This window comes from Colletotrichum costaricense (assembly GCF_030867565.1).
Source record: "Colletotrichum costaricense strain IMI 309622 chromosome Unknown Scaffold_1.1, whole genome shotgun sequence".
In the NCBI taxonomy this organism is placed as follows: Eukaryota; Fungi; Ascomycota; class Sordariomycetes; order Glomerellales; family Glomerellaceae; genus Colletotrichum; species Colletotrichum costaricense.
This window is the reverse complement of record NW_026848230.1, coordinates 727,956-750,898: the sequence shown is the minus strand read 5'-3', so window position 1 is coordinate 750,898 and position 22,943 is coordinate 727,956. Positions and strand designations below refer to the sequence as shown.

Below are 22,943 nucleotides of genomic sequence, written 5' to 3'. Positions count from 1 at the left end.
TGATTGTGATGAATCACCTTCCAACGCTCACCCATAGATGGTCTCAATGCAAACAACTGACCTACTTCGACAATTGATGGATCTTCTCAACTCAGCTCCCTCTCTTTGTATACCTACAAGAATACGCAGCAGACAACGGAACTGAGAGACGGACAGTGGATTCGTTCCGACTGGTTAAGACGTCGGCGGGTGCGGCACAGAAACACAACAAGTTTTTACCATCAGTCGATGCGCATATACTCAATATTCGCGAGACGCTCAACTCTTGTGTCACTAGTTGATTTGAATTACGTTGCTGTATTCGCTTAAAAAGGACTCGAGACTCGACGTCTCCAAGTATCGTTTAGGGATCAACTATTTGCCTCCGGTCAAAGTGCCGTTCGTGCAAGGGATGCCGAGGCCTGTAGCTCCTTCCAGTCCAACACACTCCATCTCACCTGCGCTGCCATCCTATATACTGTTAGCAAGACTAATCCCTCATCATAGTTTCCCCTGTGAAGACTTACAGCTGCGACGAGGGTGATGTCCTTGAAGGTGAAGTCCTGGCAATGCGCCGCGTCTTTGCACATAAGGTACAACCCCTTCTTGGTTGAGGCGCCTGAGAATCAAAGTAACGTGTTAGCATTTCCTCGTAGATGTGTCGTTGAGTAAGGTATAGTTTGAACTCGTTAGTACTCACCTAGACTTTGGCTCCAGCATGGGCTAGAGGTACAGCTGCCGTCCTTGAGACCCGAGCCAGTATGCGCCTTGATATTCTCCCAGCGGAAGTTCTTGGCAAACGCAGCCAGCGAAGCATCCTTCCCGGCAGCGCCCTTTTCTTGATCGACATAGTCCTCGATAAAGTGAATGGGGTAAGCAGTGTTGGTGATTGTGAAGTTGCGCCAGGTCACATCAGAAATCTGGCACGTCGTGCCCACGGAGCCCTTGAAGCGAGCTCCCAACAGCGAGTCGTGGATCTCTGCGTTCTCAAACAGGTACCCGCTACCCGAGCCAGACGCGCAGGAGACCGAGATGCCGTGCGTGCCGTATCCGACGACGTTGCGCATAGTCACATTCACAGCCGGCGGAGAGACGTTGATGATGTCGTCGCCGTTCCAGCTGGTCCACCCATCGATGACAATATCGGAACCGCCAACGTCAATACCGTCCGTGTTGAAAGGGAACGCAGTCTTGGACCGCGCGTCCAGCACGGTGTCAGTCATGTAGACATCCTGCCCGCTTATCGAGAAGCACCACGCGACGGGGTTAAGAATCTTGAGCCCCCGCAGCCGCAAACTCGTCACACCGAACGAGAACATGTGCGGGCGCCCATTATTGCTGCTGACGTTGGCGCTGGACCACCACTTATCGCCGTGGCCGTTGATCCAGCCGCCGCCCTGGGCAGTCGAAGCCGTGAAAGTGACGCCCTTGCTGTTGGCGACGGTGATCCAGTGGCCCGGGTAAATGGAGCGGTTGTTGACCACGGCGGAGACGGCGGCCGGGTCGTCTGAGAGGGTGAGGTTGCCCTCGATTTGGAACTCTACGTTTGTGAGGCCGGAGAACTTTAGAGGGGTGAGGAGGCTGTATTCCGTGCCGGCGCTGAAGACGACGCGGGAGTTGCTGCCGCAGGATTTGACTGTCGAGAGAATGGTCGGGGCGTCGTCGCCTTTGGACTTGGGGACGACGCAGGTCTTGAACTGGTCTTTGCCCAGTGTCTCGGGTAGCCAGTAGCCAGAGGCCAGAGAGGCGAGGAATGCGATGCTAAGGAGTGGATGTTGCATGGTGACAACTACTGTGAAAGAAAGGCGTGGTTGGAGAGCTGCTGTCTACCACATCTCAGTACGCTACACATGTTGGCTTATATATGTCTTGGCATGCTTGGCATGCTTGGCAACTCAAGGTCTTCTAGTCCATCATCTTGTCAAGCCATGATGGACTCCTCTAACTAACTTTCACTGGCGCGACGTGGGCGTAGGTTTTCCCTGGGTTAGATTGAGCACCTGCGTCAAAGAAGAAGCATAGGACGAACCCTCATCCCAAGCAGTCTTCGCGCGGGCTGCGACACCTCCAACCCAAGCGGCCTCCCTTCATCGCTCACGAGTCAACATAGCCTACGAATTACACGTGTGGAGTGCCCGGAACCCAATGGCAGAAGTTCTCCGGATAATCGGCCTGAGAGTCGGAGAGCACGGTGATTAAACAGCGTTGTCTGTGACCAGAGTAGGCAACATAGGCGCAGCGCAGCCAGGTACCCCAGATGAGAAGCACTCACGCAGAAAGCTTGTCTCGTCTTCATAAACCCGAGTTGCAGGGCTCGACGCCTGGCCAGCCCGCCAGCGCTGCGCGACTCGTAGTTCTGAATCGCACCAACTGCAATCTACATGTTACACGGCCGAATGAACCTCGCCTGACTCTTTCGTCTGGCTTCTCGAGAGAAGCCTTTTTCGTATTGTTCAATCCGACACTACCGATGTAATCTACTTCAATTTCGCCGCTTGCCGACTTCCCGGGCCCGACAACTTGGACGCTTACCTATCTTTCTGACACGTGCCCAGTCAAATTGTGAAAGCACGGTCATGAACCATATACCACAAGCATCGAGTTCTCTCACATAGGAAGCAGGCGTTTCAGCAGCACTCTATCGGATGACGGCTGTTGAAGCTTGGGCGGTGGCTTTAAATCAAAGCGGATAGACTACTAACGGGCACCAGTACTCGAAGGGAATCTCATGCGTAAGACACGAAGAGACATAGGCATGTTGAGACTTTTGTCTTCCTACCATCTACTAAGCCTACTAACGCCGCTGCCACCGGTGGCCCAGAGAGCAATTATGCATCCATGCGAAATACCGTCCGAGAGAAAGAAAATGGAATAATCCACTATACGCCGCCCTTATGCCATCATATCATAACCGCCCGAAAGGCGCAAAGGCATGTAGTACGTGCAATAGAATCCACCACTATTGTGGGTGGCTCGTAAAAGATGCTGGGGGCTTCGCCCATCCGGCTTGTGCCTTCCCTCAGCCGACAACAATCTCAAAGACCCGGAACAAAAGTAAGAAACGAAGTCCATACTCCTCCCAAATAACATGAACAATGGCGGACAATAAACTGTGGGTGGGATAAACATGTCCGCCGAGGTATCCTCATCGAATCAGAATAGTACGCCTTCCCTTTTTTTCATACGCCGAATTCTCACAGCATGCCAATGCTCTCTCTCTCTCTCTCTCTCTCTCTCTCAAACGTCGAAACCTGACTTGATAGCCCAGGAGCCGGCAAGCCCTTTACCGCCGACCTTTTCGGCAATCATGGCGATGGCCTCCTTCAGGTCGTTGCGGGAAATCTTGGCGTGAGCAAGTGCAACGTACGAGAGATCGACCAGGCCACCCTTGGCGATCTTGGGATTCGCCTCGATAACCTTCTTGAGCTCCTGGAGATTGTTGTTCTCCAAGATTTTCTTCGGCAGCGACTGCACGCTGTTCTTTGTACTGCCGCAGGTGATTGCTTTGAAGGCATCGGCCGGCTTCGAGTCTGTAGCAGGCTTATCCTTTGCCGCTTGGGTCTTAACCGTCTTGTCCTTAATCGCTTGAGCCTTGGCAGTCTTGTCTTTAGGTGGACGACCGACAGGCTTGGGCTTCGGTTCGGGTTCCCAGTATTCCGTCGAGAAGGGATCGATACTGTGGTGGTGTTCGAGGCTCTCTTCAAAACATGTGTTAACGCTGCTATATGAGCGGGAGACGGGATATAGCTTACCCAGAATGAATTCCATCCTGTGCTCGTACACGGTGCGGTTAGGACCTTTGCGTGTGCGATCCTCCCAGCAGAGGCCGGTGCTCTCCGGTTCGAGGCCGTTGGCACTCACGAACCGAGCAGGGCCGTTGTCCTCCGAGTCGTCGAGGAACTCGTCCATGTCTTCGCCGTCGGCATCGAGATCCTCATCGTCATCATCGTCGATATCGACGTCCTCGCCTTCACTTTCCCATTCGGCTTCCGAGTCGTGGTCATAGTTTACGGGGAGTTGGTCGCGGCGGATGGGGTTTCGGGCGAGGCGTCGCATGCCAGATTTGCCTGCTTGATAGGGTCTGAGGGTGACGGTACCCCTGTAAGGAGGCCGCACATCCTGATAGAACTTGAGCGACTTTGTAGGGACCTTCCTCAGCGCATCTGCAATATCCTTTACAATCGCCTTCTTGTCGTCTTCGCTGTTTGCTTCTTGTGTGAGCTTTCGCATCTTTTCAACGCTGAACCGCACTGGCGGGTAGATTCTGCCTCGCGGAGCAGGACGACCAGGAAGCTGGAAAACCTCGATAGCATCAAAGCCGCCCGCTTGGGTTGACTTTCTCTTTCCATCAAAGTACTCTCCCAATATCCTCGTCTTGGCCTCGTGCGCCTCGTCGTCCATCTCGAAGGGGCTCTTGGCCAGGCGAACACTGCTTTGCACAAAGAACGGCTTGAACCGCTTCTCATATTCTGATAGCTCCTCCTTCTTGGCTGCGGGAGATTTGGCGTCTGGCGTAAGTGCGGATTTGGAAGGGCTCCCTGACTTGATGATAGGCACCAATGTATCCTTCTTGGGCGTGGCGGGTGCCTTAAAAAAGGACATGAGCTTCGGCTGGGCACGCTCCTTCTTCTCCTTTTCCTGTTGGGCTTTGCGTTCTTCCTCCTCCTTCTTACGGCGCTTCTCATCTTGTTTGGCTTGTTTTTCGGCGTCGGCTTTTGCCTTTTCGGCCTGTTTGACTTGTCTTTCAGCGTCGGCTTTTGCCTTTTCGGCCTGTTTGGCTTCTTTCTTTTCTTCACGCTCCTTCTTCTTCTGTGCCTTTTCCTTCTCTTCGGCCTCCTTTTCGGCTGCGGTCCGGCGCTTCCGTTTGGTGGGTTGGGTTGTTGAGGCAGGTGTCTTTGATGATGAAGCGGGATTGGCACTTGTTGTGGTCTGCTTGAGGGGAGTCGTGCTCTTGCTAGGTGTGAGGTCGGGTGAGGGCGAGCCGCGCTCTGGTGTGAGGGTGCCGGCATCGGTCAGTGAGCTCGGGCTACTGGGGGCTGGCGATATATCGCGGGTAGGCATCTGGCGGGCGGGAGACCCAGCTGCGAAGGTTAGATGGATGATCGGAGCAAAATGATGGCCACAATGTGGACATGTTAGGTAGCTCATACCTTTGCTGGGTTGGACAACGGCCTCGGTGGCCTGATGTTTGACGCCGTTCTGCAAGCCACGATCCTCAATGGTGACCTCGTCACCGGAGAAATCATCGTGACTTCTCTTCAGGCCGCTAGCCTCCATGTCTGATTCTCGTTTGATGTTGGATGACATCTCGAATAGAGGCATCGGACACCGGGTGTCGCAAGGTTCGCGACAGTGCTCGTCGGTTGGTCGTGTTCGTGTAAAGTGTAGAATGAGGCTGAAGTTGTGTCCGTGGCAGTTGGTGTGGTGGGGAAGATTGAAATGGATCGAGTATCCCGCAACCAGACCAGAGAATAGGTACTTGGTGAGTGAATCGCTGGCAGGACGACAGTCAGGTATTTCGAACAATGAATGAGGTGTCGTTCGGCTTCAGGAAAGAGCCGTGATGGCAGGCTCAATGGCGGCAGGTCAGGTCGTCGGTCTCGCAAAGTGGAAAAGACCGTTAGTGGAGGTTGACAGGTAAGGTTGGGACGTTCCGCCGGGACGCGACTGACGCGTAAATTTGGCGTTGAGGAGGCCGGGGGGTCGTGTCTTTGGGCCGATAGGCACCATTACCATTTGAATTAGTGGCAGGGCTCCTTCTTGGTGCAGAAAGGGGAGATTGGGCCTTGCCAATGGTGAGCGACAGGGTATTGGGCGACGCGTTAAGGGGAAACTCTGTTAAATGGACGACGGGTGTGGATTATAGGTATTGTTAGAATCAATTAAACAACTATCATAGTACTCCGTAGAAGAGAACACTCCCAGTAATTTCGATTCTACTTTCGAGTAAACATAGAAGTTGATCTGAGAAGAGAGTCCAAAACAATTTACTCAAGGCATTATTCTAGATCAGAGACATCACCTTTGCTTTGGTTAATTGTTCAAGTACTCTACTTTCAATGCTCCCGCGAGTTGCGCACTAACAAAACCTCTTAAACGCAGCCCCACCTGCACGCGTTTCGGTCAGCTGGGAGCTTATGTCAGCACAATAATGACGAAGGCCGCATTGTGGCTGACGGCCTATCCTCACTGGCCTCATGTGGCTGGTATCTGACAGACCTGCGTTGGTCAGTGCGGTATTACCTCATTCTCGGTGAGATCTCGGTCTGTAGCTTCGGTCTGACATCTCCTTCGCACTACACCGAGGCAGACGTTGACAAGGGCCACCAAACATTCAATGGAGACAGAAGACAAAACCATCCAACCACACCTCACCAGCAAAGGGAGACCCGCCTTTCGGTGTCAATCGGTCTTGGCTCAAGTCAGAACGTTACATCATGATGCCATTTCTCTTTTTCCCACCCTCTGGCTATCCTTTCCCACCTGCCATCACGTTTACTCCATTCACCCCGATGTCCCCGCGACCCTGTGCCTGTCTCTGCCTATCACTATTAATCGGGGCAGACGGAGTCGACGGACAAGAGCGATAATCTTCACCAAGGAAAGTTGGAAAGGTGGAAATGGAAGAAAAAACCTAGGGGTCTTGTTCTTCTTTCTTTGGTGGGCAAAAACACGAAGTGATCGACAACGCCGCCCGCCCTGCGCGTAAGGTCCCTCTGTCAACTAGGACCCTGATGATGATGATTGTTTGCCGCCTGCGAAAAAGGATCCCTGCCTGTCGGTAAGTGGCGGTGGTTCTTTTTTCGCAGCGATACCCGCTCAAAAAATGCAGGTAAACAAAAGAGGGTACAGAGGAAGCCAGCAATCAGCAGACGCACGAGATGCAGAAGCGAGGACTTCATGCCAGGGACGGGATGGCCTGCAGAAGGAGGCATATCCCGTACGCAGTCACTTCGTATAGTGCCGTGGGTGCTGAACTTCCTCCAGTGGTTGACTTTGCGGCGCCGCGTTTCCCGAGTGCTGGGCGTTGGCGCCCATCCTTGCTATGTAACTTACCTCTTGAAGATCAATGTTGGGTGGTGTTGCTGGGCACTCGGAGGCGACGTTGGCGATCGTCTGCCTTGAGAAGTTCTCGTATCCCACCACCTGTCGTTTTGGGCACTCTTTGGTACTGTTTACAGAAGATGGCCACGGGAGCCAGGATATGCATGTCATCGACAAGACACAGGCCAAAAGACCCTGAGAAACAAAGTTTTGGGGTACGGGGTCTCCGTTCGAACCCAAAGAATGAAGGGGGGCGCCAACCATACGGAAAGTTGGGACAAGTCAACCGTCAGAAACTCCTCGAAACACGAGGTCGCATGTGTGTCAAAAACGAACTGACAGTGTCGCAGTAGTTCCTGCGCATTGCGATAGTCTAAAATGGTACCTATGGTATGGTAGCAATGGCAATCCCTGACCTATGAACCTACGGTAAGAGATAGCGTACGGAGTAGAGAGATTGACTCTGAGAGGCGGCCTCAAGTCCGAAGGGGAGGGGGGAAAGCTAAGGAAGAGGTTAGATCTATCAAAGTGTACTATCTTTGGAACACATGACAGGTTTGGCCGGTAAATTAGATAGTTTAGTGTATCTGTAGCTCATTACGGATAGACCAAGTAAAAAGGTAGCACTGCAAGCGGCTCACCACATGCCCATCGAGTCAAACATCCTCCTCCCAACCCCGGATCTTGCAGGATGGGGTTTGGCGTCTCCCATTTCAACCACGCGGGAATGGGTTGGTCCAACAGAGAGTTTTCTACAGATTGCCATGCTTGGAAAGTCAGCCTGAACCATCGGAAAACCCCCCAAGAAAATGTGGCAAATGAAAACGGCGTGCGGCTGAAGAAGCATTACGGTAATATCATATTACTGGGTCGGCTGAAAGGTGTTCCCTTTACTCCGTGACGAGCCAAGACGACCCTCCACAGCTACGTAGCTTTGAAGACAATGTCTCTGACTATCCCCCCAGAAGGTCGGCTGGCTGGGCTGAATCAACCTTTCGGTAACCAATTCTCCCGAAATTGACGTTCCTGGGCACCATTGGTCACACACACACACACACAACTTGACAGGATGGCATAAGTCAATACGGGTAAAAAAGGGTTGTTCAATCGTGATGCCCAGGAATGGCTTTTCATATTCGAGCATTTCGAGCTTCTTCGTTTGTCTCAGCCTCTCTTTCTCTCTCTCTCTCTCTCTCTCTCTCTCTCTCTCTCGCCTTCCCCGTTGCCCGTGATTCCAAACAGCTTCCACTAGGGCCTTCAATCTCAACCGTGGTATCATCCTCCGCCCCCTTTACCCTGCCCAATTCGTCTTTGGTTTTGTCTTCCCCTTGTCCTGCCTGACATCCGTTCCCCCTCCCATCTCGCTTTTGATGTCTTGTCCACAGATTAGGGAACAGATCGCAATATGGTCTGTCCATGTGAGGAGCGTCGCGGCCTAGGAAAATAAAAAAAGAGTCCGAGCCAAGGAAATGGTAGGAACAAAGGTAGAGAGACCCGTAGGAAGCGATCGTGGAGCGGAAACAATGTTGGAAAATCTTTGACAAGGAGACTCGAATTTCGATCCCTCTCCCCGGCACATCCGGTAAACCGAACTGTGCCATCTCGGGATGGTCTCTGTATGGTATCATCCCACCCATAATAAAAAACAATCCCCAAGTAAAACGCCGAGTGATGCAAGTTTGTGACAGTAAAAGAAATCACCAAACACCCCCCCCCCCCCTTAGCGACCGTATTTGTATGCCTAAAGAGACATTCGAACAGATTGGCGATGACGAGGAAGGAACAGGAAAGTCGGAGAGATGTCGAATCGTTTTCCGCACGTCATGGTATAGCGAATGAAGCCCATCCCGATGGGCTCGTAACGTATTGTGAAAGTCGGCGACTTATCCATACACATATGTATGGGGCCGCGAGGGCAGCGTGGCCTCTCACAAATCGGGGTTAGCGATGTAAAGACGGCCTCCGGTGAGCGTGGTGGTGCGCTCGTCGACGCTGCCCCTCCTGCGTAGGTCATCGGCGCCCTTGACGCTCTTCTCGCGGGTGACGGTCGAATGCATTAGTGAGTTGCTCGCCAATCTCGCCGCCGCAGTATTGCCCAGCTCGCCGACATTGTCCGCCCGCTCAGCGCTGCTCCCTGAGCCCGTCGTCATGGCCCTACCACTCGCGTTGTCGCCCAGCGTGGCGTCCTCCGGTACGTCCTCGACCATGCTACCACTCCTCTCGGGCGTATCTCCGGGGCTCCATCTGCGCCCGCCGCCGGATGATCGGTATCCCGGGCCACGACGGCTCGCAGTGCTACTGCGGCCGCTGCTACCGGTCCGTCTGTGATGCAAGCGCGCGTCGTCGTCGTCGCTGTCCTCGCCCTCAACCTCGGTAGCACTCAGCCGCATGGGAACGCCGCCGACGCCAACGTGGTGCTCTCCCGGAGCGTAGCCCACTACGGCGGGCTTCCCGTGGTGACGGATCTTAGCGGCAACCTTGCCAGTAGCACTGATGCCGGTACTCGTTCTGCCGCCGGACGGAGCGGAGAGGCCAGAGGCGGTTCGCTGGCCGCCGATGACCTCGAGGGTAGCTCGCATCTTGGCGGCGCGCTGCTGGGCCAAGAGGCGAGGATCCTCATATTGGGCGCGGTCGCACCAGACGGTGGCCTTTTGCTTGCGGAGAAGGGCGACATAGCCCGTCGGCTGGGGGCTGCCGCCGCCGGAGCGAGAGGAGGTAGAGCGACGAAGATCGGTGGTGGGCGAGGTGCGGTAGGCGGCGGGTGGAGGAATGCTCGAGGAGGTGCTGAAGGTGTTTACTGACGGTGAGCGGCGGGTATGTTGCTGAGGGTTCATGGCATTCTGCTGCTGGAGGTGCATCGGCGTCGGGCTCTGAATGGGGAATGTATTTGAGGACGTCGTGCGTGTGCGGGAGTGGGAGTAGACTGTGGACGAGTCCATCGGCTGATACCGCCGGCTCGCTGAGGGGTCTAGCATGACTGCGGTTGATGTGAGGTTGTGAGGCAGGCTCTATCCTGCTGTCGATGTTGTCGTCGTCCTCCTTCGGATAGGTGGTGTCTTTCGTGGAGGTTGTGTGGTGTTGCTGCTCCTTCAAGATCGTCAAGATAGGATGGAGTCTTATACACCTGTAGAGGATGGTGTGTAGAAGTAGGAGTAGGAGCAAGAGCAGAACTAGAAGGAAGAGGAGGAGGGTAAGGTTATGAGGTAGAAGGAGGCTGTCGTGGGATTTGGAGAGAAATAATCCGAGAGCGGGAAGTTGGGCAAAGGAGGGAGATTATAGGTCGGGTTCCTAGGCGGCGTGCGGGCGAGTAAGGCACCTTAAGTTTCACGCGGGTCGACGGGGCGAAATGTTGAGATTTGGGTACTTGGGGGGAGACCTGAGGGGAGTTCTTGGGCGCTTCAGCTCAGCTCTCAGGGCCAGCGGCAGCCGGATGGGAGGTGCCTTTTAGCGCTCCGTCACCTTGTGGCCTTTTGGGAGGGGTCCCCTTTGGCTGGGATTGTGAGTGAGAGAGAGTGGGAGTGGGAGTGAGAGTGAGTGACCGGGGAGGGGGGTGTGAGGTGAAGTGAGGTGTGAGGTGTGAGAGTTGAGACTGAGAGCGAGAGAGCCAGAAGAGTGAGGTGAGAGGGGTGTGTGAAAACAGGAGTGAGGCCTGTGTGAGAGTGAGAGTGAGAGTGAGAATGAGTGGGTGGATGAGTGGTGGAGAGAAGGTGGGAGAGTGGGAGGTTCCCTGGGTCGGGAAAGCCGAGAGCGACAAGTGCTAAAATTGCTCGGGAGCCTGCGAGGTAAATGTACCTTTTTTCTCTCCCCTCCGGCAAGTCGTGGGTTCAGAAAGTGAGAGCGAGCCAAGCCACGCCTGAAGAGGGATCCAGCACCACGGTGACGATGAATGATGGTGATGTTTCCTCCCTTCTTCGCGTCTTGAACAACGCCTCTATTTTTCTGTCTCCCACTTAGACTTTTGGCTAGACACCGAGTAACTCTGTCACTAGACACCGACTCTGTACAAAGACAGATCGTTTATCGAGCCTGTCGAGCTGCTACGCAGTAAACACGAACAACAAGACACAAGGAACTTGTTCACCACACTTCGGGTCCTCGCACCCGATCTGCGACCTGGATGGAAACGACGGGGAACAATGACAATGGCCCGGTGAGAGAGGCTGATAAACGAACCAGAGGGTCTCGGGTTTCTATTTTGCTCGTGTCCGCCGTCCGCCGTCCGTCGTCGCGCTTAAAGCCAGACCCTCTGTGGAGCACAGATGATGATGGAAGAGTCGGCAATCCCAGTCGTGCCAGTTCCGTACTTAGAAAAGCTAGGGGAATTTGGGAAAACCCAAGGGAACGATACGACAGGGCGCCCAACGATCGTCTGTGCCCTTTTTTTTTTTCTTGTCTTGGTATCGCTAAAAGAATTGATATCCGTGGGATCACCGCAGTTCGGGTCCGGGTAGCGTGCTGAAGCGCGAGATGAAGAGAGAGGGATGATGCTAGACGAGGCACGTTTCGTCGATAGTGGGAGCTGAGGGCTGAAGGAGGGCTGAGGCCGGAGGGAGATCAAGAGTCGCAGGGGCGATGCCGTTTCGCCAAGATGCAGAGTCGCGAGAGAACAACAAACAACAACGAGGCGAGGGAGAAGTGAATCCTAACGCGCAGATGTTGTTGTCGGTGTTGGTGTTTGTTGTTTTGTTTCTTGTGGGTGTGAGATCACGGCCGAGATAAGGCAGACCGACGCTGCAGGTCTGAGATGAAAACCTGAGATAGAGTATAGTATGCCCACTCACACACACACACACACACACACACACACACACTCACTCACTCACTCTCACACCCACCACACTCTTGAGAGAATTAACCTCAATTGATCCCGTTCGTGAGGGGTGCGGTTCGCCGAGGTGGAGGAGGCGATGGTTGTGATGGTGGTGGTGCCCAAGGAAGAACTATGTACTAGGTAAGCGTCGAACTCGGACGACGAACCCAAGAACGTGGGATTTGTACGGATGTGCGGGAATACACCACAGAGTCGAATACGGATACTCCAAGATGGGACTAGCACTCTTGTCCAAAGAAGTTGAGGACAGGACTGGACTGGGGTTTGAATGCGATGCGATGCGATGCAAAGGGCCGGCCGAAGCAATAAGCAACAAGCAGCTGCAGGATTTACCAACTTTACGAACTAAATACTGCCAGATCAAAATCAAATGCCCAACATGGTGGTACCGCATGGTGATGACTGAATGGTAAGTCGCCCATGCGGGATGAACTTCCACACAGCGTATATGTCTACCGCAATATAGCTTCGGTGACTGAAAGAGAGCAAACAAGCACAACCGCTGATATCATGACCAACTCTTCTTGTTGGAGATACACATATCCATCCGGATACCGCAGTGACACAACCCATTGACAAGAAAGAGGGACGAGACAGAAAGCCCAAGCAAGCACGTACCGCACCCGCAAGCACAAAAGAGGCCAGGACCAGGGGCCAGGACGACACTTGGACAGACTGGGACAGGGACAGGCCAAGGACGAGTGTGACAAGGCGACACTCGACAGGGTGACAAAATGGTGACAAGGGCCCCGGTCCAACGTTGCATGCGCCCGGGGCAGCTCTTTTGCTGCTTAGTGTCTCTCCCTCTCCCCCATATCTCTCTCACTCTCTGTCTGTGTCTCTTTCTCCCATGTTTCCCACTCTGTCTTCTGGATGTGTGCTCGCGCCGCTCTCCTCTATTGGCTCGCTGCCGCCGTAGCCTTCTCCCCTCTTGAGGAGAGAGAGAGGGCCTTTCGTCGCTCTTGTCATCGCCGGGTCCTACTTTTTCGTAGGTAGATCCACAAAGTTCAACGAGAACCCGTCTGTCTCTCCTGGCCATCTTTCGTTCACCCTGTGTCTATCTTGGATATTCTATGGATATCCTTACTATGGAGTCCTTCTCTCAGCTTGCCTTTCCCACGGCGCCACAGCCCACTTTCTTACCCTTCCCTCGCGGGCCTCCAGTGTCCACAATGGTTGTCAGTCTGCGGCGCTGCGGTCGTCGTGCTGTCGTTACTCGCTGGCGTACTCTCACCACCAGCTTGACAATGGGAATGGGAATCACCAAAGCCTCTTGGATACCGTCTCCCACTCTCAGTCTCTTCCCGTCTCTCTCCACTCATCGCACATCCACATCCGTGACTACTGTTGTACTGCTATGCTGCACGTAAACCCCTCTCCTGGCCCAAGCTTCCGGACTACACTATGCCGGGAGAATATGTCACCATCATGACTGCCGTCTTGTTCGGCTCTACTGCGAGTTACAAGTTTAAACGCTCAAGCTATGGAGTCCCTATCCGACACAATAGTAGTGTCTGCCGCTCTAGTGCCCGCCAATATTGGTTCCCTCAAGCGCCGTCTTTAGTATGCGTACACTACAGTACCGCGTAGAAACTAGAGAGCCAGACATCAAGGCAGCGAACAATTACGCTCCTCTCTGTACAATCGCACCCCCAAATCTCGATCGATCTTCCTAATCCACCGAGGAAATCCCACCAACGCGCTTCTCATCCCAGCCCGTCGCGTCAGGATTCAGCCCGGAACAGGTTCACGGTTCACATCGACCCCCGAGGTCGCGGAGCATTCGCCCGGCCAATCATTCCCATGGACGTTGATGTAATAAAAGTTGCCCCTTCCAGAAAATCCAAGGAACCAAACTCGAGTCTCCAGAGTGGGATAACCAACGCCATAGCCCGCCAGGAGTCGGGGGCAGTTCCAGGACACACATTCCCAGTTCTCCGGGGCACATTGACGGCCCAGTCTTGCCAATGGACACTGATGCTCTGCCGCCTTCGCGCTGTCTACTAGCAATGGCAATGTCCTCCGTCCTGTCGTGCGGCGTGCCTGGTGTCACCGAGTTTTTCCAGGTTTCCCATTATTGATCTTCAACGCACGTACGGAGATGGCCCTGTCCTGTACTCTGTATGTATGTAATGATCTCCAGGGCCTTTTCTTCTGCCCTCTTCTATTTCCTTATTTTCCTCTTCGTCACTAATGATCCCCCTCGCTTCGGCTGCCGTCCGTCCCCTTGTCCAGTGACTCTCTGCCACTCTGGTACCCCTGGTCTGTCCTACAACAACCCCCTACATGCAGTAATCAACCCCGTAGTCTTTGCTCATTCCTCCTGTTTTTCCCTGTTTTTTTTAGGGCTGAATCCTTCCCACGAGATTGGATCGGTGTGGTCACCGCTGGAGCTTCAGTGGTCTCTGAGCTCTGTTACCTTGCTTTCTCAAGTGATCTTCGCCCTATTACCCCTACGAGATCCTTCCGTGCCGTTATGCAAACCCCCCTTTTTGCCGTCTCCAGGTTCTCGATATTGCTTGGTCAGAGAACCAAAGCCTCCATCACACTGCCGAAAGGGCTTGCGGTGAAGGGCAGCAACTTCCAGCAGCCAGCAAAAGCTCAGGACAACATCCAGCGCTGGCCAAACAGGGCAAGTCAGGGGCGAGTTGCGACGGCGGTGATGTAAGATGCGGCAATCGCCCGTCCGCCGGGGAGCTTGAGTGATGTCGCCCCGTCCATTCGCCAATAATGTGACAGATGACAGCACTGCGTTCAAAGCACCATTTTCCCTCAGATCATCTCGAGCAGAAGGCCCCCTCGACCGTGATGAACATGGACATGACCTTATGTTCCCCCCGCACTCTCGGTATGCCCTTTCCGGACGCTATGGGGAAGAACGAAATTAGGGAACGTTAGCCAAGGAGTGCTGTTCTCGTTTGATCCGGCATCCGAATCCTGAATGACATATGATGCTTGGAGAACCGACGCAACAACGCGAAGAATCTCATATCTGCTTTCCAGTGCCACGTCCGATGTTTGCGTTGCGATGTGCGGAGAGGCAAGTGACACGATCCCTGCTCGGGGGCCCAGATAATGTGGCCGTAATGCAGCGCCAATGCAAGTCAAGAAGTCGTTATCACGAAACTCGGAACCGTAATCACAAGTCTCGGCTTCTAATTCCCGTTCTCTGGTTGCCAAGGCCCAAAACGGCATGTTTGCTTCCATGTAGGCCTTGCTCCGCGATAGGAGAGGCCCAACCTATGTACGAATATGCGGCTATTGGATTTAGTATCTCACCATAGGCAGGCACTGTCTACAAACAACACCAAGTCGATTGAGCATCATGATATCTAAGACGCACTCTCAAGCCATCGTAAAGCCATTGGCCCATCTTGACATGCAACTATCTCGCCTTACTTGCAGGGAAACTCCACAGCTCAAGCCTGGCATGGCCGCATAGGACCTCAAAACAGCACCCGACTCCGGATCCGCCTCAACCACCACCGCCGCCGCCGTTTCCATTCATGATTCCATGCCTTCGACGTTCCTTCTCCAGGCCCACAATCCCATGCTGGTGAGAAAAACGTGCAAGCTCGTGTGGGGGGGGGGGGGGGGTTGCGGTCCTCCGGTGAGAGTCGATCATGTAAGACAAGGCGCGCCATGCCCCGGGCCAACCAACAGGAAGCAGACCTTGAGGCTCAATAACGGCCGCTATGGATACAGCGGCGAACTTGCACAATATTCAAGCAACCAAAACCGAAGGTGGTGTTGCGCCTCCGAAGCGGACTCTGTCGACTCCACCCCGCCCATACCCGCCAAGGCACCACGATCCGGCCGCGCTCCGAGTATTCGTCTTCCAAGCCTCTTGGCCTCCGAACAATTTCAGTCGCTCTTGGACCGGCTCACATTTATACTGCAAGTGCTCAGGACTCAGACAGGGCGGCTCGGCTGGCCAAGTGGCGCGTTCCCTACGGACCTTGAGAAGAGACGTAGGACCTTGATTCTTGTGACCGACGTAGGAGAAATACAGTGCGGTACAAATACGCCGGTACGTATGCGTTTTGTCTATATTCACTACTCTACAGCTCCTCCAGTCCCGACGGCATTGACGGGACTGCGAGAAAATGGAATTGCGAAACGGTCATTGATTGGACTCCCCCGTGCGACGACTAACGAACCGCACACGCGATTTGATTAGACATGAGGTCAAGACAAGGGGAGAAACTTGGCTTTTCTGCTTCGCTTCTTAGTCATGATACGTCTCCCATATTAACCAGGCTCATCTTATTCGACCAACAAATCTCCCGTCTACCACGGCCTCGAGCCATATGAGGTCACATACGATGAGTTGTTCAGAGTCATTGCAGCCTCAACGGGTTTGCTGGTTCAATGACACCCGAACGTCACACCCGCATCAGGAGCAATCGTCGTGGCCGCTTTTTGACCATTTCACTTTGCAAACCACAAAGCAGCGCGCCCATCCCGAATCATCCATCAGTGGAGTGTATCTGATCACCAGTTCAAGCAGGCTGAAGCACGAACACACCCACCCGTGACATTCCTCTCAGCCAACAGCCAACAGCATGTTGCAGCGTGGTAGCACACATAGCAAGCCAAGTCTCACAGGATAGCGCCCGAACGTAGTACTGCGTGCGGCCAACAGACGCCCCGGGTCCCGGCTGCGACCAGGTCAGACGGCTATGAGACCCCGGCTTGCCCGGAGATGGCGTGGAGGGGCCGAACTATGATTTCCATTCCTGAAAGCTGAGGGGGATGTAGGTAATCCAGAGGATACCGGTATGGGCGCACTTCTGCTGCAAGCACGGCCACAATTGCCAGCTCCAGAATCTGGGGAAGATGAATAGCGCGCGGCTGGTTGCTTTTGCGTCGGCGATCCATGCGGGCCCGGCGAACCTACACCAAGCCATTGAACGAGCCACCATTCGATGCGGTGTGGAATATTGAATATTGGATGTAGGGGCTGGGCTGCAGAGTCCTATCCGTGTGCATTATCAGACAAGTAACCCTTCAGAACCCAACCTTTGACGGATTACCTGAAGCAGGAGAAGAGACTCCATCGTCGAGGGCACTCTGTCCCAAAGCAGAAGATACAATTATCGCAGAGGGGTCATGCGGAAACAAGACATGACTCTGACTCTCTATCGTGGCCTCTGTCGCCGACGCATGCGGAACCTCTCCCCCTCGTTCTGGGGAAAGCCACGATAACCTCCTCCTCCCCCGGACCCCCGGCAGCATTCCAACCCGCTCCCCAAGTACGAGGAATGAAGGCTAAACTATCTGGTTCAACCCCGACCCCTCCATTGCCTAGAGGACGTGTCTTACTGGTCCGGGGAGGGACAGAATCTCTGCCCATGCAGATAGCTTGGCTTGTGTAGGATGGTTCAAGGCAAGGCAAAGGTAAGGCAAGGCAAGATGCGATAGGATGCCACGCTATGCCAATGTTGTGCACATTGGGTTCGTCGCTAATCAAGCGACCACTCTCGTTCGTTCTCGTTGATGCTAAGCAACGCTCGACGATACCAAGAGTCCAAGACAGCCACTGTTCCCCCTCGTCTTCCCCCCTTCATGTCCGCTTTCTAGCTGCCCGACTCGGAGAAGCGTAGTGGTCTAACGACAACCGACAGTGGTTCAAAGAGAAGCGCGGTTTTATTTCATCGCAATCTCCCATGCTGTCTACTAAATTATATGCCTTGCCTGAAGCCGCTACTCCGTACATGAAGCTTATTGTCACCGTACCTCCTCTTAGTCCCGATGTCATTGATTTGAGAGATAAAGACGCCGAGAATTTCATCTCGGGTGCAAAGCATACCGAGAGCAGTTACCAGGCGAAGACGATTTGGGAGTCTTGGTGTACGCAAACCTGTTCAACAATGCCGCCGCCACTATGCACTTTGAATCTACGCAGTCACCGCCTCGGTGTAAGCCCGCCCGCATCCAATAGTCAGACCTCTATCCCCCCTCGCCGACGTTGCATTCCTCCCACTCCCACGCTTGTCCTCCTGGGAGATGCTGCCACGAGGGCCGCGGGCTGAAGAGGCTGCCGCATGTCTCAGCGTGGGACAGAAATCCTGAAAAAAATATCGTTGCTCTGCCCTAATGGTGTAGTTGCAACATCCTTACACAGTTGTCAGACAGACGAAGAAAGGAATCCCAATCACCGAATAGAGGCGGTCCAATGGCTCAAGCTTGTCCGCTCGTCACCATCCTCGTCGACAGAGTTCCTTTAATGATACTCTGTCGAGAGCTACGCCAAGAAAGCATGGGCCCGAACGACATGGGCGGCGCATCGCAAGGATCTTCACGGGGAGGGGAAGGTTGTCGTTTTAGAGGGAAACATCGCCAGGAGAAGGCTCCCATGGCAAGCATATACAATGGTTGACAAGAGCTCTGCCTCGACTATCGTTCGTTCATTCGAACTTTTGAAAGTGCCAAGACCAGCCCATTGAGAGGATGCAGCCTTGGAGTTGAAGTCTAAGTCGACAGATACTCGTCGTCCCGTCCTCCCGGGTGTTAGGTCTTCAATCTTGGCCAGACTCGCACAGGGCCGAGCGGTGCAGAACCAGCACAAGCAAACAAATACCGCGGGGAGACTTTTAAATGTGCCGCCCCCAATGCGACGTCGATTAGCAGCAGCCCTCATCCTGGGTGAGCTGAGCTAAGTTTTGGCCTAAGCAGCGGGATTTTCCATCGCCGGCGCAGAGACAACTCAGCTATGCAAGTCAAGCTGAGACTCTGTAGGAGAAGAAGCTCTAGATCCAGGGCTTTGGGTGTTGGAAGGATCCAACGTAGAGACAATTAACCTCATCATTGCATTCACATGATGCAAGGCGAGCGCCATGCCGCAAATCAGATCATCTCAAGAGCTCCGGAGGCGCGACCTTGGCGGACCCCGGGGCTTCTCACTCTGTCTCCTACAGTACAGGCCGTCACATCACCCGTCATCGACCTCAAAAGCGGTGGGAAAAGCAGCACCGGTTGATTGACAGGACGGCGGTCAAAGTCCACTCCGTTGATGGCACGTATCGCGCCGTGCCCTCCCGGTCCTTGCCTGCTCCTCGTCCACCTCACAATGCGACACTGTTGACAGCAGGCTGATCTCACACAAGAGCTGACAGCCAGGCGACGACGGGAGGTGCGTTCATCCTGTTCTCCATCCTCGCTGCCGTTAACCTGGCCCGTGTCATCGTTGACAGAAAAGCAGAAGGTAGCAGGCGGGACGTCATGACAGCGTCAAGGGGGTTACAATGGCACCTCACTATCGTCGGTGTTTGGCAGAGTGGTTCCAGCTTCGCTGGCCCTGGCGGTGCGCGTGGGTGCCGCAGAACAAGATTCGCAACGTGGACCTTGATGAATGATGCGGTGCCGACTGTCGTCAAATTCCCACCAGGCTATAGATGCCTCGTGATATAGGAACAGGGCAAGGGCAGAGTATCGTCACAACGGCGCGAATCTCGAGAAGCACCGACCAGCCTAGTTGCAGTGAATTGTGAACGTTCCCTTCGGCGCCAACCGACAGGGGCTCGTCCGTCGCATCTTTGTTTGCTAATACCAAGTTATTTGTACGGATATCTCCAAAGCCTGCAGGGATATCGCTCCCCCGCACTCGGCTTGCCACTGTTCGTCACGGATACAGTGTAGCCATCGTGAGCTTAGTCCGAGATAGAGATTATTAGGCATCGTACCACACCCTTCTGATGACACCAACCCCCAGTACTCCAGGACCTCACCTCTCACTCCCTCTTTGCTATATGCCAGACCGAGTATCTTTCCTGATCCCGGCCTCGCACAACTTGCTAGCCCTCCGCACCAGTGATCCAGACATCGACTTTGACAGCAAGCTACCTGCCACAACTCTGTTCCTCCGCTGCTCCCCTGATCCTTTCCATTACACGGACGGAGAGGGGAGGCTGGTAGATTGTCGGCAGCAGCCCCTCCCCGCACAAACCGGCGCCGGTACACGGTTGCGGAATCTTTGACTCTACGGATGCTCACGAATCTGCAGATCTTGCTTCATGCCGCTTGCCCTCTGTGCCTCTCCTCTCACATGACAGATGATGGCGTAAGCAATAGCCTCTGTGCCACATTCTTGCGCCAGCCTCACCTGTGTCTTGGGCGGGAAACTGACAAACGCTCGGAGGGCAACATGGTTGATGCAAAGTCGAGCACGGAACACTCATGTTTGACGCATTGCTGACTGGCGCCGTTGAGACCCCTGCGAAACATCGTTGGGCCGTGCAGTACCAGCGTCAGGATTAACACAGCTTTCCTAGAATCCGTAGCTTCGATGCACCTGGTTCCTCCGGACTGTGTAACTTGATTATACAGATATGCCTCTCGCGAGTCGCAGGGTCCCTCAAAGGTCTATAGAGGTCCAGCCCTTCCAACTTCCAAGTTCCAGCCCGGAGCTTGCCTTTATTCTCCGACTAGGAGGATGAGCTTCAAGGGACTCAAACGCACGCCGCTTATACTCCTTGCTGCCCATGCGCGAGGCATATCTTTAGTGTAATTGTTAACCCCTCCAACGACATGCTGTCGGCTGTGGCTGAAATGGGGAACGTGGCGGGCGCAACTCCCCCATCCTCTGCTTCGTACCATATCCGGCAACGCGGTTTCGGGGCATCGTGGAACACGCCCGCTTCTTTCCTCGCTTTGGACGGTACATCCGGATACGGCAGCTATATCCAACTTTCGTCCATACTCTCCGGCGGGCAGAGGGCCCACGCCGCGGGGCAACGTAGCTCATGTGGGAGCCAACGGCCGACAGGGTAGGCTTACATGCAGCAAGCCCAGCAAGGAAGAAAAAGGTTAGAAGCATAAGGCCAATATGGTCCGATGTTGCGAGATGTAGATGAGATCCCTCTCGAGTCACGATGTGTGAGAGAATGACAGGAAGTCGCCGCGGCGTAGTCATGGCCATGCAGCAAGAATCTTGCTTTCGGGACCTTTCAAGACAAGCCTCCAGCCTCCACGCGGTCTCGATCCTCGGCGGCCCTATCTGATTGCAGGTAGCTTAATGGCGAGGTACCATCGACCCCCTGGTGGACAGGTTTGCTATGGGTTCGGTGAGGTGGCAAGTGCTGGTGCTGGTGCGAAGGCTAGTGGTCAGGGTGAGGTTACATTCTGTCGAAATACTCCAAGACTGTGAATAGCTTCGCTTTTGCGACCCCCACCAGAAGGATGGGGTCTGCACCAAAGTTCCTTGTACACTCGCCAAGAAAGGCACAGAATCTTGGGTCTGGCGAGTTTCTCACAGCGTTTGCACCCAACTTGGGAAATTCCAATGGCTTGCATGTCTAGTTCTGGCTCACGCCGTCCCGAAACATCACCCTTCGCCGTGTTGAGCTAGGCCGGTTCTTTCCTCTGTCGTCCGGATCATTGAAAACCTGATTTCCATGGCTCTCTAGAAAAGTCGGCAGATATGCATAGAAGCTCTGACCCAAGGCAGAATTCCCACTTTCGAGGGGTTTCTATACTATACTAGCTCGAAATGCAGCGTCTAAGCAACGCCCCCGGCTCCGGGTATGAGAGCGATATAGGCGCTAGAAGAAGACCCAAGCAGAGCCTCCTGTCGCTTTTGCGTCTGCCAGACCAGGCAAGTTGCTGTCAGAACGCCGATCAGCCATCTGGATTCCGATCTTGTCGAGCCTGTCGTGCCCACTTCGGCCGTCCCTGATGGAAGTTTTCGCGAAACTAGCCCCCGGGGGGTCCCGCCTGCGCTGGTGCTGTCTTGTCTATCGCATGGAACCCCGTTTTCCCACTCTCGGCCGTGAACCGAAAGCTCTCTCTCCCCTGTACGGAGTAGAAGAGAGGCAATTGCGAGCTTGTGAGAGAGTCTTTGGCATTCTATCCGAGATCCTCAGATGTCTCCAAAACGGTTTCCCATCCGAAGAACCGAACGCGTTAATGCAGGTTCTTGGAACGGGGAAGAACCGGGAAGTGCGAAGAAATGGTTCGATGAATGCAGCTGACAGGCTAACTCAACGTGATTATCAACTCTCATCAAAGAGTCGTATCATGGCGGCCCATATCGGCCGGGCACCCAGTCTCTCGGCGGGCGTCGAACACATGTCGCGAGCTCCGGAGACTTGGGGCAGGATATGAATTGCACCGGCCGGGACCCCTCCCCATCCCACTTTGTCCGGTGGATCATCTTCAATCAATGATGTTCGGACCCTCACGATGTTTTCAATATCCCAAGCTTTTTTCTATCGCTTTCGGAGGAAATGCTCCCCGAACCCCTGGCCAATTACTTTCAGCATTGAGTTTGATAGACAACGATTATGATCCGCGCTATCCGGTGATAATGTGAACTCCGCGTACTGTTGTACGGATACTGAACTACAACATTCCGTCCGCTTCCGTTGCCGTGTCGAAACGAGGCAGTGACGGATCAGCTATGCAAACGAACGAGAAACACCGTCCCGTAACGTGTTGACAAGCTCACGCCAAGATCCTGACAGGCTGGCAACGACGAAGTCTTCTCTGCAATCTTGTCGCTGACCGGAAGCTACCTGTACCCCGCATCGTTGCAACATCACCACCATCAAGCTCTCTTACTCGACCGAGAGATGAGGCGGCGTAAGCTCCGAGACTACGGCCTCCAACCAATTGACAATGAATACCGAAGTTGCCTATGCGAATTCGCCGAAGACGCACCGGGCTACATTCGCGGTACCTGAAAGGTTCTTTCGTTACAGATACTACACAACACTACATGTAGACTACACTTCACTAAGTACGGATGATATCCAGAGCTTACGCGCACGTCAATCGAACCTCTGGGCGTTGACAGGACGATGGACCGACTTTAGAGTTTCCCGCCGTGCCTTTCGCTCACTTCGCCAACGCGAAAAAGTGTTCCTTCGCTTCCGCCGGATAGAGTGTGATGATGGATACCCGGGGTCCCCTCCGCGGCACTCCCTAGCAAGCTTCTCGCAAGCTCTTAGGCCACAGCACTTCAGCCCATGAGGCGTCTCGCAGTTTCACGACGGGGATCATCGACGTCCAACGCATGCCGGCAGAGCAGATCTCCCAGATACACGAGACGAAATCATTGGCTATCCCGCCGTCCATCTCCCGGGCTACA

The 22,943-nt window shown here is 54.2% G+C and overlaps 6 protein-coding genes across 6 annotated transcripts; 3 read left to right on the top strand and 3 right to left on the bottom strand.

The window, feature by feature from the left end:
• Positions 1–354: 354 nt before the first annotated feature.
• On the bottom strand, positions 355–1,760 carry CCOS01_00277 (exo-polygalacturonase; the record flags this gene model as incomplete). The annotated part of the gene is made up of 3 exons (XM_060448474.1): positions 355–450; positions 507–598; positions 680–1,760. The coding sequence occupies 3 exons, from the start codon at positions 1,758–1,760 to the stop codon at positions 355–357; spliced, it is 1,269 nt and encodes a 422-aa protein (XP_060319912.1).
• Positions 1,761–3,216: 1,456 nt separating this feature from the next.
• On the bottom strand, positions 3,217–5,286 carry CCOS01_00276 (chromatin assembly factor 1 subunit A; the record flags this gene model as incomplete). Its single annotated transcript, XM_060448473.1, has 2 exons — positions 3,217–5,060; positions 5,130–5,286. 2 exons carry the CDS (start codon positions 5,284–5,286, stop codon positions 3,217–3,219), a joined length of 2,001 nt encoding a protein of 666 aa, XP_060319911.1.
• Positions 5,287–8,951: 3,665 nt separating this feature from the next.
• On the bottom strand, positions 8,952–9,998 carry CCOS01_00275 (uncharacterized protein; the record flags this gene model as incomplete). The annotated part of the gene is made up of 1 exon (XM_060448472.1): positions 8,952–9,998. One exon carries the CDS (start codon positions 9,996–9,998, stop codon positions 8,952–8,954), a length of 1,047 nt encoding a protein of 348 aa, XP_060319910.1.
• Positions 9,999–13,528: 3,530 nt separating this feature from the next.
• Positions 13,529–13,861, top strand: CCOS01_00274 (uncharacterized protein; the record flags this gene model as incomplete). The annotated part of the gene is made up of 1 exon (XM_060448471.1): positions 13,529–13,861. A coding segment is annotated over one exon (333 nt), but the record flags the coding sequence as incomplete, so codon positions are not given.
• A 1,507-nt stretch (positions 13,862–15,368) lies between these two features.
• On the top strand, positions 15,369–16,034 carry CCOS01_00273 (uncharacterized protein; the record flags this gene model as incomplete). Its single annotated transcript, XM_060448470.1, has 1 exon — positions 15,369–16,034. One exon carries the CDS (start codon positions 15,369–15,371, stop codon positions 16,032–16,034), a length of 666 nt encoding a protein of 221 aa, XP_060319908.1.
• Positions 16,035–17,571: 1,537 nt separating this feature from the next.
• CCOS01_00272 (uncharacterized protein) lies at positions 17,572–17,889 on the top strand (the record flags this gene model as incomplete). The annotated part of the gene is made up of 1 exon (XM_060448469.1): positions 17,572–17,889. The coding sequence occupies one exon, from the start codon at positions 17,572–17,574 to the stop codon at positions 17,887–17,889; it is 318 nt and encodes a 105-aa protein (XP_060319907.1).
• Between the last annotated feature and the right edge of the window lie 5,054 nt (positions 17,890–22,943).